The sequence below is a fragment of the Pempheris klunzingeri genome, chromosome 17 (assembly GCF_042242105.1).
Source record: "Pempheris klunzingeri isolate RE-2024b chromosome 17, fPemKlu1.hap1, whole genome shotgun sequence".
Taxonomy (NCBI): domain Eukaryota; kingdom Metazoa; phylum Chordata; class Actinopteri; order Acropomatiformes; family Pempheridae; genus Pempheris; species Pempheris klunzingeri.
This window is the reverse complement of record NC_092028.1, coordinates 11381369-11400028: the sequence shown is the minus strand read 5'-3', so window position 1 is coordinate 11400028 and position 18660 is coordinate 11381369. Positions and strand designations below refer to the sequence as shown.

Sequence of the window (18660 nt, the reverse complement as noted above, 5' to 3'; positions counted from 1 at the left end):
GATATAGAATTCTTTCTTAATATGAATCTTGAATATTAGTCTGCTGCCAAGCGGTATTCCAAAGTGTCCTCTCAAGTTTTAATAGTGAGATATTCAGAGTCAATAATGGAGGTGGAGAATACCATCTACTTTAGATTAAATTAGATAGACTTTATTGATCCCCCATAGGGGGAAATTCACATATTACAGCAGCAACAGAGGCAGGGGCAAGATAAGCAGTAATAGAAAGAAAAAGAAATAAAATAAGCAACAGTAGAAAAATAAGCAATAGTAAATGAATATATATTATAATGATAATAAATAAATATTTACACTATGAACATAAATGTACAGTATGGAGAGGTATATGAAATTATTTTCACATTATTATTATTATTACTTGGCGTTTTCTACATTTAAAACTAGCTTGTGAATGAGAAGTGTTACTTGGAAAGAACCAAAAGTAGACTGAAGAGGAGTTAGAGCGAGGTGGAGCCTGCAACATATAAAATGGTATCATCAGCAAAAAACAGAACATTGAAGTATTGATTGGAAAGAATTATGCTATTTAAGTTTAATGTGAACAGCAGTATTCTCTCTCTGCATATAACTACAATCCAAAGCAATCAACAAATAATCAATGAATAGAAATGTGTCGCATAAACATTAATGTATTAATTACATACTATTCATAGGCAGAGGTGGAAAGGCAGTGTTATATTTCATCAACCTTTGCCCAAAGTAAATGTGGCTGTAATTTTTTGACCTAATTAGCTAAATAGATTGAATCAAAAATACAGAGTGGGCCTATCCCATCTGGAAATACAGATTTTATTGTCATAGTCATTAAGAATTTGATATTTAAAGTGATGGATATCCTGTTTTATTTTGGAACCACATATGCTGTAGTTACAGCGTAATACCCTTTCAGAATAAGAAGAATTTACTGCTCTTGTTTTCCTCTTTTACTCTGAACATCTGAGCTCTCCACAGCTGTAAACTGCCCCTCCTGTGCCTATTGTACTTTTTTTTTTTAAAAAAAAAACTGAATACATCCCCTGTCTGAGGCTAGGGTGGGTGTATTCGTGCCCCTGAGCCTGACTACAATCCCGATACCCGTAAGACTCCATTTCCCAGGAGCCACCGCGCGTACGTCGCAGAACGCATTGTACGAGTGACGTCGCTACTGTTCTTGTTTTGGCAATTTGTTTCGATATTCACGGATTGTCAGTCCACCAAGGAGGCGATCTGTACTGCATATCCGACACGAAGCTGCGGTATTGTACATTTCTGCATGTTCGGTGTTCACACTTACGTCTTAGACTCTAACTGGCCGTTTCGAAGCAATGTTATGGACAGAAATCCCGACAGGAGTGAGCTACTTACTTAACCTACCAGCTAGCTAGCAAGCCAAGCTAATTACCTTTAGCTTAGCTGAGAGCTTGGTTTGTTCTGTGTGTGCGCGGAAATGATCGGTTGTTGTTCTGACATTTTGTTTGTTTTCAACTACACCTTAAACACGACGTGAGCGTTATGATTAATGTCCAGATGGGGAATAAAACAAGGGTTCATGTAGCTGTTACTGCAACATTTCCAGCTTCTCGCAGTGTTAGCATCTGCTCTGTAACAACATGTAGGATTTACATTGATTTCGTGCCAACTTTGATCAGATCTTGGGCAACTAGGGCTGGGTTAGCGATAAAGATGACGGAGTAGGTTATTTCTCAACATATTTTAATGGGATGTGGTCGACCAACGCATCAAATCAGCCTTCCAGCTAATGTTATTTCTAGTTGATGGCACAAATCCTGACCCCTTAACTCTGCTCCTCATGCTTTAGATCACACGCTTCCTCTTGTGAAGTTCCCCTTTGCAAACATGCATGTTGGGCTTGTCACTGGATAATGGCTTAAAAGTTGTCAATTTGTCTTGTGAAATAAGATTATTCATGTTATTTGTGTGGAGCCCAGTCATGACCGGCCCACTCTAACTCTAATAACTGTAATGACAAAGTCCACGTTTTAAAGAGAAACCATCTATTGAAATTCCAGGGGAATACCAGCTTTGACATTGTGTGTGTGTGTGTGTGTGTGTGTGTGTGTGTGTGTGTGTGTGTGTGTGTGTGTGTGTGTGTGTGTGTGTGTGTGGAATAGATGGTTTTGATTGAGCAGTGACTGTGTGTGTGTGTGTGTGTGTGGGCTGATTCAGGGTAAGTGTAGTTTCACAATGGCAGATGGAGGCAGTGATGACGATGTCATTCATCTGGCAAGCTTCAACGTCCACCGCAGCCAAGGTGAGACACACCTTCCAGTCCTCACGCACATGCTTATGTGTAGCTCAGGCTGCAGTTTAATGGCACCATTCCTGTCATCCCTCACACACAATGGCACAGGATCAGTGTGCCTCGGTTTAATCATCAACAGCGATGCATTCTAGACATGGCGTCTCACCATATGCTGAAATGGATATGTCGCAAATGTCTTTGAATGAGGCTGACACGCTGTCTGAACTCAATCGTCTGCACACCCTTGTCTTGCCGCATCTAAATTGATTATAGGTGACGTTCGGGTCACAGAACTTGATTTGAGAAACGTCTGTGACTGATTGAGCCATTTGTTGAATATTGAAATTACATATTACATATATATTACACATTACGTATAAAGTGTTTCATTTGTCTGTGACAGTCATGCTTTGGTCACATTTGAGATCGCTTCATTGATACAAACAGGAGTTAAACAGAATAGATTCAAAATCCCAAACTCGGTTGATCGTAGGATTGATTCAGCAAGTTGTGCAAAGGTCTTTATCACTTTAAAACTAGACTCTGACTGATAAATTAGCCAGGTTGATTTATTAGGTAATATTCACTCATTGCAGATAAATCTGAATGCTTGTGTATGTCAGCTGATATGTTTGCGTTAGTCCACCAGGGAACAGTGACAAGGTTATATTTCTACTGTCAAACACCCTGATTAAGTTATAATCTCGGGTGCAATTAAAGGAAAACTAATGTAAGGCAACCTCATAAAAGTGTGAAGTAAATTCATATTAGCCAAAATATCATTATACAGATGTTAAGTTCAAATGTAGACTGAAAGAAACACAAGCTATACTCGTGCCATGATCCTCGACACTGACACTGACACTGTTCAAATGACAAAGATAAAGAAGGGAAGAAGAAAGAGTGCTTCTGATCAACATAATAATTACATCATAACTTTATGCCATGTTGTCTTTTCCTTTTTTCTCTTCTGCACACTTTGCCTTAAATATTCTCACATTATGGAAATTCCTAACACATACATTACACCGTGTCTGTGTAGGCTCCCGGGCTCGTAAGAGGGAGCTCATCACCATCTCTGATGACTCCGACGAGGAGCCGGTGACTCTGGTACCTGGCAGTCCTGTTTTAGTCCCAGACGATGCCGATGATGATGACATCAGCATACTGGAGGTGACTGTTCTTAAACATTTATTGAAGATATCAAAGAGAATCTTCCCTGTCAGGACAGGTGTAAACATGTCTTGTGTTATACATGTGGCGTATTATGTTGTAATCATTGTTTTTGATAGTATGAGCTGCTGAATCTTTGTTTCATTTCATCTATCGATTTTTGTCTTTTTCCTCCCGTGTGTTCCTGCAGCCGCTAACGCCTGCTCGTAGACACGTGATTCGCCCAGCAGCAAAATGGAGCGGGGCCTCGCACAACCTAATTCAAGTTGTAGGTCATAGTAGCGCAACGTCTGGGGTTCCCACAGGGGACCCTGGTTCTGCCCCCTCTACCTCCAGAGATGCCAAGGCCAGCTCCTCCGCAGTAAGGCCAGCCATACGAACACAGACCCCAGTGCAGTCTAGCACTTCTGGACACATGCAGCCCTCTTCATCGCACACATTGTCTCAGCAAAAACACAACACAAACTCACAGCAACAGGACGGTACATCAGCACATACAAAAGTGGAGCTCCATGCAGTTTCTTCTGTCCAAACCCCGTCTACCTCCACAAACGCCAAGGCTAGCGCCACCACATCCAGAGCACCTTTACAAGTACTTCCTCAGCCTCAGCCCAGCACATCTGGACTCCTACAGCCGCAAGCTGGCACTTCAGCACACTTAAAGGTGGAGCCCCAGGCGAAAAGCTCTACCAGTGCCACACATAATTCATGTGCGGTTACCATGGCTACATCAAGTTCTTCTAAAAAGACTCCAGAAAAGGCGAGTACAAGTACTCATTCACAAGACAATCCTCAGGCCAGTACTTCATCGGCGCAGTCTCTCACACACACGCAGTCTCAGCCCGGAACATCCACACAGCATCAGTCCAGTGGGACCTCAACCCTGCAGTCCCGTCTCATCCAGGTGAAGGAGGTGAAACTAGTCGTTCTTCCCCAACAGCCGAGCATCCAAGCATCTGCTCTGATAACCCACCCCCGGCTGCTGATCAGGCCCCAGGACCTGCTGCAGCCTGTGTCATTCAATCGCATGCAGGGCAATCTCATTCAGATTGAGCCACAGCCCTCGGCCCAGGCCCCGGCCCAGCCTCCGGTCCAGGCCCCTCAACCTGCTCAGGTGATACCGGTGATCCCCCCCGCAGTGCTAATAGCTGCAGCCCCAGAGAGACTAGGACCCCCAGAGGCAGGTCACCGGATCATCCTGGGGAGCCAGGCGCCTGGGGAGGCCGTGCCCAACCCTCGGGCGGAGGATGGCGACTCCGGCGCGACCCCACCAGCCCACAGCCTCAACATCAGGGTGCCTAACGTGAACTCTAACCCTCCAGCTCCCCCAGCCCCCACAGCTTTTGCCCACCACAACGGAGTAGAGGCTCATCTTGTTCTGGCTCCAGCTCCAAACGCAGAACGGGTCAACCCGTCAGTCCCTCCTGCACCAGAGGACATTCCCAGAATAGAGGACGCGAGGCCCGGTCCGTCTGCACCAAGAGGGAGAGCAGAGCAGCAGCCCCTCGTTAGAGCCCTCATCACCGGTGTTGTGAGTATCGCATCCGAACAGAAAGGCGCAGTGAGCTCATAAGTTGGTTAAAGTTAAAGTTGGCGTTAGATGATTTTAATTTTGGTGCAACTTCTCACCTCCTCTGTCTCAACTACACCCCACCTGTTCAACTCTCTGTGTATCCTCTACAGTTGGATCTATTCCCAGATGTCCAAGAAGCCTATGTAGCAGAACTGATCCAAACGAATAATGTGAAAGACTTGAATGTGTAAGAAGCAACAGCCTTTTCTCTCCAGCATGTAGAGCTATGACAAGTGGTACTTCTTTTTAAATGCCAGTTTATTAATTGAGCCTTTTGTAGGCTGCCCTCGTCTTTTGTCTGGGGGTAATACGCAGTTTTACTGGAGCCCAGGAACACACTGCTGCAGCAGTTTTATTGCCCACTTATCTCAATTTTCAGTATTTATCTCCTATATTTGCCTGAGTTTGTCTCATGGGTACGTGGGCCTCTTTTTGTTCGAAGGTTCGGCATTCTGGGTTTTTGTCAGACTTCATCTGACTGATGCAGCGGCAGTTCACCGTAACACTAATAATGAATAATTAATTAATAATTGCAGTTGTATCCTTTGTACCTTGCTGTGCGGTTATGGAGTTTTGAGTGTCTATTTGTTTATTCAGATATAGTTAACTTTTGGTTTTTGATTTTTATTAAATGTCAAGGGTCTCTTTCTTTTTTCATTTCAAGGATTTACTGAGCTATGAAATGTGTCTGACTGAAGAGTTTAAATGAGAGCATTACCTTGGCCTTAAAGGCTGAATGGTACTTTTTTTCTAATGGTTTTACTTCTTTGCCACATACTCAAAAGGGCATAGTCCCAAGTCTTTGTCCTTGAATTTGTTCTGTGCATGTTAACAGGTGTTGACAGGCCATCATACATTAACTGTGTGTGTGTGTGTCCGTGCAAGCTGGTTTACATGCAGCTCCCCTCTGCTGTGTTTTCAGTATCTGTAACCTGCTGTTGGAGAACCCTGAGTATCCAAGGAGGGAGACTGCAGCAGCCACAGCAGCTCCCACCAGCATCCTGCTTGAGTCTGGAGACACCCAGACAGAGGTGTGTGTGTGTGTGTGTTCAGTGCAGTTGTTTAGTGACTTTTCTTTTGTCATTTTGATGATAGCCCCTTACCCATCTTTGAATCAGATATCTCTGGATGGGTGCTGTGTGTTGAGCGTCTGTTCTGGGTCTTTTCAGGTGACCGAGGACCTGTTTGACTATGCTAAACTAGGCACGGTGGGACCTGAGGCTGTGATGCAGGCTGCCGACCTGCTCATGGCAGATTTCAGGATGCTCAGTTGTCAGGACATCAAATGGGCCCTCAATGCTCTGAAGGGACACTATGCAATCACACGCAAGGTACCTGCGTTCTCGTAGCACACAGTAACACAATTGCAACGCAATTCCAATTCCAAAATGTCTCTTGAACTCCCGCTCTTGTCCTCCTTCCCAGGCCTTATGTGAAGCGCTGAAGAAGTGGCAAGATTCAGGCGACCCCTCAGGAAAGAGGCGACGGAGCAGAGCCTCCTCTGAGCGCTGCTACATTGATTTCCATTTTGAGCACGGTGAACAAACCTTTTCACTTTCCTCTGTGTGCACGCTGTGATCCACCTGCACGTGGGCACCCTAGGTGCACGTTAGATACACGTTTCACTGCACATAGGGTTTTTTTTTTGTTCCTACACACACTTAGAAACAGCTTTAACCAAGCTAGTGTTTGTTGATAATGCCTTGCTGGTACTCAGTTTGACTCAGTTTGGAGGAGTTTTTAATAGCGTAATTGTGTTAAGTCAGAAAACTCATGGGTCTCATCGGTGTTATCGAAGAGCTGCTTCGCTCTAAAACTGCTGGGTTCCCTCTGTGCTGCAGGCTCAGTGAAGTTTGACAAGAGGATGTATTTCTTGGAGAACGACCGTCGCTACTGCAGGACGTACAACAACCTGGAAGCTTCTCTGCAGAAGGAGCTTTCATTCTATCAGCAGAAGGCCAAGGAATGGGCAGAGGTACACACACACACACACACACACACACAAATGTCTTCACAATGTAATTAATGATGTTCCTCTGTCACCCATTATTAAGTTTATGCCTACAGACTTCACCCAAATTCATTTCCTTTATCGTTATGGTGCACATACATAGTCATAAATTCATTTTTAGGCTCCTGAACAGAGTTTACAGTATTTTACTCTCTGCATTATTTCTTTTTCCACCAGAATAATATTACTACAGGGAACATTTGATTTGTATACTGCTGAATTTTTCTTTCTTTATATTTTTCCTTCATTACAAGCCAGGTCTTCACTCCCCGTGTAGAGGCTTTCCAAACGGAGCGGAATGTGTTTGTTTGCCTCTTGACTATATTTGATTGCTCGTAAGATAACTCCAACTCGTGTATACGGACAGCAATCAAAGTCTAGTGCTGCTCAATCAGAATACGCAGCATTTCTGGAGAGATTTAATCGGAAAATATAACATTATGACTTTCAGTAACATTAACGAGTGAACATTTTACCGCTTGCTCCGCATTCCAGCACTCGGCTGCTTTCAGGTACAGCGTCGCTAGCTTGGCAAACACACTCATTTTCAGGGTTAGTAAAAAAAAAAAAAAAAGGCATGTCGTATTTCCCAGCTTAACAAACTCTTGTCTCTCTCCAGCATGAGGACTTCCTCCTGGCTCTTCAGGTCAATGAAGATGAGTACAAGAAGGTAGGCACCTCACATGGGTCACTGGCATGAAGCATCATGCCAAAATGATTCTCAACTGAAATGTATGAGATAATAAAGTGTAATACAATTACATAATGCAACAAGTATTACATGATGGATTTAATAAAGTCTTTACTGTGTTATTGCCAAAGACCACATGTTCATAGGATGTTATAAGTTAGTCAGTCGCATGGTTGCTGTTGAATATATATTTAAGACGGCGACATTATTACTCTGGTTATACTAAGTTTGGAACCTGGATTAAAGTCAATGATACTGGTTTTCTTAAAGTTTCTTCAAGCCCTGAAAAGAATTTAACCTGTAGAATATGTTGCTTTGTAGGTTAATATGACTTCTTAGTTCTTTTAAGTTCCAAGAGGCATTTAGCACTTCTGGTAATTCTAAAAAATAAATAAATAAATAAATAAAAGGTTGAAAACCTCTGAGCCACATCAAATACTCTGACGTGCCCCTGCAGGACGGCCAGCTGATCGAGTGCGGTTGTTGCTTTGGGGAGTTTGCATTTGAGAAGATGACGCAGTGTTCAGACGGCCACCTGTTCTGTAAAGACTGCCTGGTCAAATACGCTCAGGAGGCAGTATTTGGCTCCGGAAAGGTATACACACACACACACACACACACACACACACACACAGTTTTTCTCACATTTGAATAGGACATAACTGCTAATGTTGCCAGGCAACTACAAATGACTATTCTTATGAAATCCTATGTCTTCCTGAGCAGTCAAATAAACGTGATTACTGTAGTTATAAATTCAAATATTGGTTGGAAAGCAGCATGAAGTTGTACTGCCGAAGAGAAGCAAGGAGACCGTACTTGGATATAAACGTCTATGTATCAAATAATAAGCTTTAACACACACATATGTCTTTCTGAGGTCATAGTTAGTTTGTGACATTGTTGTGTAGGACTGCATTATAATAAAAGGTGGTGTGTTTTTTTGTATCTACCTCAGTTTGCATACATCGGATTGGACTGTCGTACCCGCTAATCTGCTTATGCATTGTTCGCATTCGGGCACTGACATACTTGTGTTGGCTGAGGGTGCTAATTACCTGTGTGTGTTAATGTGTGTGTTGCAGTCGGAGCTGAGCTGCATGGAGGGGGGCTGCCCGTGCTCCTACCCAGTATGTGAGCTTGAGAAGGTCCTACCAGAGAACATACTGTGTAAATATTATGAGAGGCAGGCGGAGGAGGCGGTCGCTGCCACCTGTGCTGATGAACTTGTGCGGTAAGTGTGTGTGTGTGTACCATTTTTGTCTCGTACTGAACTGTCTACATGTGCTTTAGCTGGATCAAACTTTGTAATGCACATCTTGGAAAAACCGATTCAATTCACGCCGTGCGTTCTTACTCACTTGCTCGATAATGTTGACATCCTTCATAAAGCAGAAACCATTAGTCGATTAAAGTAAGAAAATCATTTTGCACAAAATCTTGATGATCAGTTCATTGTTTGTGTCACTTTACAAGCAAAAGATGCCCAAAATTCCCCAGTTTGACCTCGGATGTGAGGTTTTTGCTGCTTTTCTTTGGCTTCTTTGTTGAAACTCCAACTAGTTTGGAGACATCAACATGTGCTGTGGGAAAGAGGCTCTGGCATTTTTCAATACTTTCTATTATAATAATGACTAAACCGTACTTAGACAAGGCAAGAAAATAATTAGCAGATTAACCGCTAATAATGGATAATGGAAATAATTGTTAGTTGCAGCTCTAATCCTCTGTGATGGGCAGCAAAGAGTCTCACTCGTACTGGGACACATCTATTGAAGTTTTGTTCGCACAGTTGCTGTATGTTGATTTGAGTCGTATTTATTTGGTTTTTAATGTCTGACAAATGTTACTTTGAACTTGCAATCTTGTGTGCGTGTGCACTCTGAAATACTCTCCTCACAGTGGGATTCTTTTATCTGTGCTTTCTGTGTATTTATATACGGCTGCATCATAAGATTCCTCTCACTGTCGCTCCCTCCTCCCGTTTCAGGTGTCCGTTTTGCAACTTCCCAGCCTTGTTGGACAAAGACATGTCTCTGTTTAGCTGTCCCAACCCTCGATGCCGCAAGGTCAGTCCTGCTCTGCGTTTATTTAGTTCATTAAATGCCCTGAGATTTGGGGGAAGCCAGGCATGTAGGTTAGCACGCTGGCTCTTGCACAGTATATGAATCCTCTGATGTAATCACATTTGTCAGAGTTAAATCGTACTGTACAAAAGAGAGATTGAAACTGGATATGACTTCAGGGCGAGACATCATTAATAATTCAGTCCATGGTGGCAGTTAAACCCGGAAGCTCTGTGTGCGCATAAATCACGTCAGTGAGACCAAAAGAGACGGAGACCAAAATCAGTGAGAACGGAAAGATTGATGAAGAGTTTTATGGTCGTGATGAAACTGGTTCCATCTGGCGAGGTCGCCACCTCCCGTCTCCCTCTCTGTTTATCTCTGGGCCTCCTCCCTCCGTCTGAGGAATGCAGGGGGGGGGGGGTTGTTTTGTGTCAGCCAAGGCTGTCACACAGATTCCAGGCTAGAATTGCCATTATTCAGCAGAAACACTCACTCACATACCTACAGTCATATTCCCCACACAAACACAAGCCTCCCGTCTCTCTCTCTCTCTCTCTCTCTCTCTCTCTCTCTCTCTCTCTCTCTCTCGGTGCGTCTTTGTCTCTTTTTGTTTATGTCCATGTCTGTGACGCTCATTTCTCTCTTTGTGACTGAACACAAACACAGACATGCACGCACTCTTCCTATTACTACATTTCTGAGATGGGGGTTGTGTCAACACCCTGACATAATACATTTGTAGATTTGCTGTATCGCACCAAGTCCTCCAGTAACTGCGAACTAATGATCAGAGGACGTTTAATAGGCGGATACGTGCCTTAAATTTGGAGCATATATCAAACCCATATGATAAATAATGCTGAATGATGATTAGTCACCTAATCAGTCATTCAAGTGACAGGAAATTAATCACCATTATCAGACAAAAACCTTTTTCTGGTTACAGCTTTTCAAATGTGAGGATTTGCTGCTTTTCTCTGTTTCATATCATTATAAATTAAATATATTGTATTTCAACTTGTGGTTTGATGTTTGACGACAAGCTGTTTGACTCTGGCAATTTGCTCTATTTTCAGATAAAGAAATATTGAATTATTCCTCAATGAAAATGATTCTCAGTTGCATTGCCACCTTATTTTGTACCCTTCAGCACCATTTTCAGTAATGGGGCTGGTATTCACCTGACTTTGCTGCCTTTAAACGGCACTCACAGCAGGGCCGACATCACACCGAGACAATAGCAACAGTCATCTGTGTTTAAAGATCCTCAGCAGAACCTGGGCAGTGTATAACTGCATACATATTGTATTATAGGATGTTTCCACTGCAGGAACTTTCCCAGGGGACCAAGAGCACTGGCTACACTGGAGTCACCACTTATTTTAAACCAGGATTCTCTATTAACGACTCAATTGTTAGATGGTCCTACTGTCCCGATAATATCCTTGCGTGAGCTGTGATCATACAAACCTCTGAGGTTAGAGAAATGCCAAAATCAGAGCGCAGATGAGGATGTCTATCCTTTCTTCTGTCATTCTGCCCGTTGACCTGTAGGTGGAGCCAGAGGTTCAGAGTTGCTGCCCTGCAGTGTAACTGCACAGCTGCACCTCATTACACACTCACACACACTCTCTCACACACACACACACCCAAGGATACAAAAAAGTTAGACATGCTCCAGATATCTCTCGGTGTGATCCTTTTCTGAATAGTGTTGGTCTGCAGAAGCCAGTATCTTCACAGTATGACGCTTACTATAAGAGGAACAACACTCAACAACTCTTGTTCATTTTCTCATTGAGTAAGTCAGGTGCTACGAAAAGTTAGCACAACTTGGTTCGTCTTTTGTGTGTGTAGGAATCAGGATGTGAGTCTGTCTTGTCTGTGTTTCCCCTCTCTGTGGCCTCTCTTCCCCTCTCTGTGCTCTCTCCCCCCCCCCCCCGGCATACCCAGAGATAGTCACAAGAATATAACTATTACAAAGACCAGCTATATTGTGTGTTTTTTATTGTTTTTTATCCTGATCGCTGGTACCCATCAGCAGAAGCTCAGTCAGAGACAGTTGTACAGTTGGGCCCAAAGCCCGCTCAGTCTACGAGCAGGGAGGGGCTTCATTATGTAACTGACACACTTCCATAAGCCCACCCGCCTTCTCTCACACCGCCGCCTCATTGGCTGGCTGCACGATCCACTCCCCTCGCACTGGTTTCTCACTGGTTGTACACACTTCCTCCTCCGTTTCAAATGTGGTTCGGATCAAGTCTGACCCAGATTCTCCTCCCTCTCTTTTCCTTTCTCCTGTTCCCCTCCCCTGGCTCTGTCTGACCTACACACCCACACACACACACCCACACACACACACACACACACACACGCACACACACACACACACACACACACACAGAAGAGGATACTAATGTATTCCACATGTGGTTATGAGGACATTTGGACAGACTTGATCCTGGCCTGCATATTACTTCATGAAAGCAGAGGAATGTAAAATGTAGGCCACAGGAAGGCTGTCACAGTGCAAACAAGCACTGAATCTGTGCACTAGTGTTTGTGTGTTTCTGTGATTGTCGTGTTGCCCCAGCTGGCGCCTCATACATTATCACATCTGCTGCATATCTCATCAGCTCTGCCACACTAGCATCTTATATCGCACAACACCAAGCTGCATCGTGTCGTGTTAGGCGTACACACACACACACACACACACTCCTTCTCTTCCACCCTGCCTTTTGCTCTGCACTCAGATTTGATTGCAGCAAAAGCCACCTCCCCACAAAAAAACACACACACACACACACACACACACACTCGATGCAGCCCCCCAATCAGAGGCTCTGCAAGCTGCTCGCACTGCCTTATAAGGGCTGCTGCAGCCTGCACCACGAGAGAATAGATAGAAAAAGAGAGAGATCCAGAGGAGGAGAGCCAAGGTATGAATGAAGATGGAGGGAAGAGAAGCTGAGGGAGGAGAGGAGGGGAGGGTAGGACCCATGGGAGAGGGGTGCAGTGAGTGGAGATGGACAGCTTAGACCAGGATGGGGAAAGGAGGACTGAATGAATGGATGTAAACATGCACTATTTCCCATATTGATGTTATTCAGAGTTGGCCTTTGTCGCATTTCAGCCACTCTTATCTAAGATTAGACAGCGGGGGGGCGGGGAGGACACGCCCCCGTGCAAGGTTTGGCTCCGACGTCACCGCCTGTATTTTTAGCCACGCTATAAGAACTCAGGTGTGTTCCTGCTTTTTAGCAGCTTGTCAAACAGTGTCAAACAGGTTCCAGAGACACACACACACTCTCTCACGCTCTTGTCACCGTCCCGCTTCCTGGTCTCTAGATCACCACTAGGGGGCGATCTTTCACCACTCTGCCCCACATTCCCACTCCCTGCTTCTCTCTGTCTTTGTGTGATCCAGCGTTTTTTGACACTTGAGTCCAGTTCTGCACCCCTTGGCAAGCACATAACCCCCCCACCCCCCCTGCCCCCCCTAATCATAGACATATAGAGAATTTTCTCATTATATGTCATACACACACTCCTATGTGCAATGCATCTCTCTGCTTGGGCACTCCCTTATAAACCAGAAACTCGAAGAAAAATGTGAATACAGCTGGTCTACTTTACTATCTATCTACTCAGTGTTTGAAAAGGGCTCAGCCTTTGCTTAAAGCTACTAAAACAGTTTTGACTTTGGAGTCTTTAATGGTTCTATCCAAACTGCTCCAAATGTCAGCGAAAAGTCTGGCTCTTCCAGCCCAGCTCCCCACCCTCTGGCTGACCTTGCACACACACAGCTGTCTGAGTGAACACTGTGAAAGCTACAAGCCTGTGGTAGCTGAAATATACAGCAGGATAACGCACACACTCGGTGACTGAAGGATGTGTGAAGAGGTCGCAGGACATAGTGGGGGTGTTTCTGACCAATGCAGGGTTTCCTTCCGAGGTCAGGCTGGAGGCTGACGTGGAGATATGGATCATACTGTGCTGCATCAGCTGTCATATGCCACGCTTTTAAATATTAGATGAGAGGTTAAAATATTTATGGTGACACCACTTAGCCAAGGGTTAGCAAAGGGAGGCAACCCCTAGCTAACGTGTGTGTGTGCGCTCAGTGATGCTGTCTGCCCCACGCGTCCTTTAGCTGAACATCCTCAAGCCGACACGATGAGGAGGGCTGGAGGCTGAAGGATGGAGTTGCAGTTTCTAGGCAACCGAGCAGTCAGCGGCGAGCAAAAATCTCACCCTTGCTGCAGTCGCACGCGCTCACATTTGCAGGGAGAGCCACACCTAGCTGTGTCTGTGCAAGTCCAAGTCCCTGCAGTGGCAGCGCTAGCCGCATATAGAGCAGACGCTGTGGAGGAATATCCTGACTGCAGGGATTCTCTTATTCAGCAATAAGTGGAATCATGTTGGAGGAGGAGCAGTGATGGAGGGTTGTGGTTCACCACTTAGTAAGAAACGTACAAGCGAATGAATGTTAGGAGGAGATTCTTTAGCTTTCTCTCTGTCTCCCCCCCCCCCCCCCCCCCCTCTTTTCTTTCCTAAAAATAATCCCTCTTTTCAATTTGTCAGGAGAGCTGTAGAAAGTGCCATGTCCAGTGGAAGCAGCACGCGGGGAAGACGTGCGAGCAGGTCCTGGAGAGGGACGAGATCCGGATGAGGGTGCTCTTGTAAGTGGTCTCGCAGAAACAAACAGGACTCCAACAGACTCCTTTAACAACACACCACCACTGATGCAAATGACACAGACAGATTTCTCTCATACAGACATGTTTTATCTTGAAACTCACTCAGGCCTTTCAAAATAAGATGCTGTTTCCCCCCTATCTGTTCCTAATCACTCCATCTCTTCTTGCTTAGTATTCTAATGATTTTATTTTGGGGTTTTTTTCCAGCATTTTCTACCATTTTCATCTTTATTTTCTGAGTTGAAACAGAAACAAAAACACACTAGAGCCAGTTCCATTATCAGGCTCCCAGAAGCCGCCAATCATGGTCTGTTCACATAGTATAGATACCTGACATGAGACGTGAGTAAACCTCAAACAACAGTATTCCTAATTACAATATCTACATGAACAGGCATTTCTCCGTTTTCTCGCTCCACTCGCCCCTCTACTCCTCCTCGCTCAGAGAGGATGCTGGGTAAACAGTTCAGTTTCCCGGACAACACTCCAGGAAGCGGAGAAGACGGCTGCTTCCCGTGGCCCACCCGGCCCACGGGCAGCACTTCCTGTTTTGAGCCATTCACGGATCTTCTTACTTCCTGGTGCTGAAATAGACAGGAAGTGTTCTGGTGGAACGATGAGTCCCGCAGGTCTGAGCAGATGATGGTTTTAACAGGACATGATGAAAAGAGTGACGAGAGCGCGTTGCACAGAGCATTAGTCCGCTCCAAATGTCGATCCAAGCCAATGTTTCGGTCTTAGTTGGATCTCATTAAGGCCAGAATGATTAGAAATGGTTTCAACACATGTGTATAAGCCACCCGACAGCCCGTGGTGATGAACAACTCAAAACGATTTAAGTGATAAACTGTGAAAGCTCAATAAAAAGCACATTCATGTCAAAGAGTGGGATTACAGAGACGATCATACATCAAATATATCTCACATGTATTGTAAGCTGCATGTTTTTATATGACAATAACAAACTGAAATACACACTAACCATAAAATCTTACATACGTCACATATATGTTGTATCCTCCTGTTAATGTACACTAACATGAAAGCATGTTACAGGTAGCTTTACCAAAAATATGTGCAAATAATTCATATGACCTGAACTGCGCGGACACAGCTTCCCTGTTTGGCTACTCTGTTTTTCAAAGCTCTCTGGGGTTTCCCCTTGATCAGATACATCATGTTCCTGGTGTGACATTATATTGTGTCCTTTCCTGTTGTAGCTGGTTGGAGGGTTAAAATCCTCTCTAGGTTGAGTCCGTTTTCTGCAAAAGCTTTTCCATTTCTTTACATGCTGTAGTTATCTATAGTTAACAGTAATAATAAACAGTAAAGATAGTGGATTGGCTGACTGAAGGGATCTGTGGCTCATTGTTTGATTTATTCTCATATCCCAAAGCCATGTTGACTTTATAATAAGGCTGCAGCAAACGACTTAAATGGTCCCGCAACAAAACACCAACTGGAACCTGAGCTGCAGACATTATTTCTCATTTCACTGCAAGATTTTTTTTTTTAAAAACACAACGAGAAGTCGGCCCATGAGATACGCAGGAGAAGCCTCAGTCTGACTATCTGCAGAGTCAGAGAAGAGTTTTTTCAGTGCTGTTACGTCTCTCTTTCACTCTGCCTGTGTCTTATTCTAACTGTCTGTCCTCGTTGTCCTCGGCTGCAGCGAGGAGCGCATGACGGCGGCCCGGGTGAGGAAGTGTGTCAAGTGCGGGACGGGCCTGGTCAAGTCGGAGGGCTGCAACCGCATGTCGTGCCGCTGCGGCAGCTTCATGTGCTACCTCTGCAGAGAGCCCATCACTGGCTACAACCACTTCTGCCAGCACGCCCGATCTCCCGGCGCTCCCTGCCGCCACTGCCGCAAGTGTTCCCTCTGGACCGACCCCACGGTAATTTTTCAGACGTATTCTTTGCCTCTTTGTGAAAATAACCAGCAACTGTCCTCCTGCCTGGCTGTTGTTGATCAGCTGTTGATGATCACAATCACTCTTTTACAATCACAAGCACGTTCACTAGCCCTCCCTGCACTTTGACCCCAACCATCTGACTCCAAGGTAGCCCGCAGTGGCCTGGCCACAGCATCCCTGGCAACCAGAGGCAACAATTAGTCCTCAAGCAGTTAATGAGCTGGAGCTGCTCCAGCAGCTCTGGAGAGTCACCAGAGCTGGCCGAGAGCTAACGTGGAGGCTCTGCCAAGAAATGGGTAAATACTGGTGGCCAGAGGTCCGTTGGAGTCTGGTTGAAAAGGGTTGGCTGCCATCTTGTAATTAATATTGTTACTTCTTAACACAGCGCACTGGCTTTGTGTTCACTTAAACCAGACGTTTATTATTTAGGTCGGAGAAACACAGTCACAAACAAGTATATCATCATCAGTCAGCTTAGACCAGAGTTTGTAATGACCAGCTGAGGTCCCACCCACCACAGCAGCTCTGACCTACTAGTACTGTTACTGATAAAGGTCGTACTGCTGTTGTGCAGTGTTGCATTATGTTAAAAGTGTCACTGTTATTCCTGTGAGGTTTCTTTAGTGCTGTCACTTTGCATTCAGTCGTGTGCATCCTGTAAGAGGAATTTGTTGTCTCCATCTCATGAAATTCTAACAACTTCTGTGTGTGTGCTTGTGTGTGTTTCTGCAGCAAGATGACGAGCGAATCATTCAGGAGATCCAGAAGGAAGGCGAGGCGGAGCTGAATAAAAAATGCGCAGGTCAGTCCCAAAGGTTAAAGTTTTAACTGTATTTCGGTTATTTTTTGATAGACTGATGTAGAAATGTGGTGAATTATGATCCCCAGCAGAGAAATGTTGCGCCACAGCAACGTTATTCTTCCTCCCTGCTGCGTCCTCTTTGTCTATTCAACCATTATTTATTCAGACAAGTTTGCTGTTTACAGCATAAACCGGCAGCTGTTGCAGGGGTGTTTCCTGTGTTTGGTTTGTCTCAATGTGTTTGTGTAAAGTGTGTAAGGCGGACGAGGGAGTTAGAGTGAAAATTCTCCTGGGACGTCTGGCAACATGTCAGCAAGCTGTAAAACTGGACGGGAAGATCAGACGGGACGGTCGCCTCATCGGTAAATTCCCTCTTTTCTTCTTCTCTCAGATAATTCAGGGAAGAGGGTCGGCCCTCCTCCGGAGCCCATCACCGATGCCAAGCGACCGCGTGTTGGTCCCCCCCCAGAAAACCCACAGAACGCAAACCCCGCGGCCCCTCCTCACCTGCAGGCGGTCCAAGCCCCCCTGTTTGTGCCTCCACGCGCCCGCTACCCGCCGGCTCCGCCTCAAGGCAGGATGTACCACCAGGTGATCATGCCTCGGCTGCCCCCGGCCCCCTACGTGCCCCCCCTGCAGCACCTGCCCCCACTGAACAATAACAACAACAACAACCACCTCCATCACCACCACAACCCTCCCCTCAACCCTCATCACCACAACATGGACGTCATGGACCTGCCCATGCACTACGGACCCCCGCACCGCTACTACAGACGCTTCTAACACACACTCAGTGACGAGTGTGTTAACCCCGGTGCAATCAGCTCATCCTCACACACACACACACGCACACACACTCGCTCGTTCACTACAGCTATACTTGTCATTTCAGGGCTGTTTTTTGAGATCTGGTGTTATTTTCTTCAACTTTTTCAGTGTGAATCACCTTTTTCTCGTCATCCTTTCTCCGTTTTCATAGCTTCTGTGCGCTCGAGCAGATTTCCGACCTGACACTTGACTCATTGTGTTGTGTTTCAGCTGGTAAAACACACTGAAATGATAAGTGCATCTGTAGAGAGACACACATTCAGACACTTTGCCTTCTCCCGCTGAACTTGGGACTTCAGTAATAAAGTGGATTCCCATGTTACATGTTCCTCCTTTCATCATTTATTGTTTTAAATATTGGGGTTGAACTTATGAACGTTTTAGAGTCTTGAGACAATTTATTTCCAGTTTATACAGATATTTTTGAGTACATAATTGAAAAAAAAAGACAGTTAGCATTCCCTTCTGTACCTTTTGTGTAATGTGTGAGATCACACAGTTTTCTAATAAAGATTTCAGTTCACATCGCCTCGTGTTTCTGGCTGATGCGTGTTTAAACGTTGAAGGTTATATGTTTCCCTTCCTAGAAACCTAAAAAAAAAAATCACTCCTTACTACCTTTCTGCTTGTC

At 45.0% G+C, this 18660-nt stretch overlaps 1 protein-coding gene across 2 annotated transcripts; it reads left to right on the top strand.

Moving 5' to 3' along the window:
• The first annotated feature begins 1195 nt into the window (after window positions 1–1195).
• On the top strand, window positions 1196–18351 carry rnf216 (ring finger protein 216). 2 transcript variants are annotated; one of them, XM_070848442.1, is made up of 17 exons: window positions 1196–1256; window positions 2133–2272; window positions 3306–3436; window positions 3627–4967; window positions 5120–5196; window positions 5932–6040; window positions 6179–6340; window positions 6435–6546; window positions 6851–6984; window positions 7640–7690; window positions 8169–8306; window positions 8797–8945; window positions 9702–9780; window positions 14368–14465; window positions 16156–16378; window positions 17129–17198; window positions 17590–18351. In XM_070848442.1, the coding sequence occupies exons 2-17, from the start codon at window positions 2206–2208 to the stop codon at window positions 17982–17984; spliced, it is 3336 nt and encodes a 1111-aa protein (XP_070704543.1). In that variant the 5' UTR covers window positions 1196–1256; window positions 2133–2205; the 3' UTR covers window positions 17985–18351. The 2 variants fall into 2 exon arrangements, with proteins under 2 accessions (XP_070704543.1, XP_070704544.1); XM_070848443.1 differs by lacking the exon at window positions 1196–1256 and adding an exon at window positions 1280–1352.
• The last annotated feature ends 309 nt before the right edge of the window (window positions 18352–18660 follow it).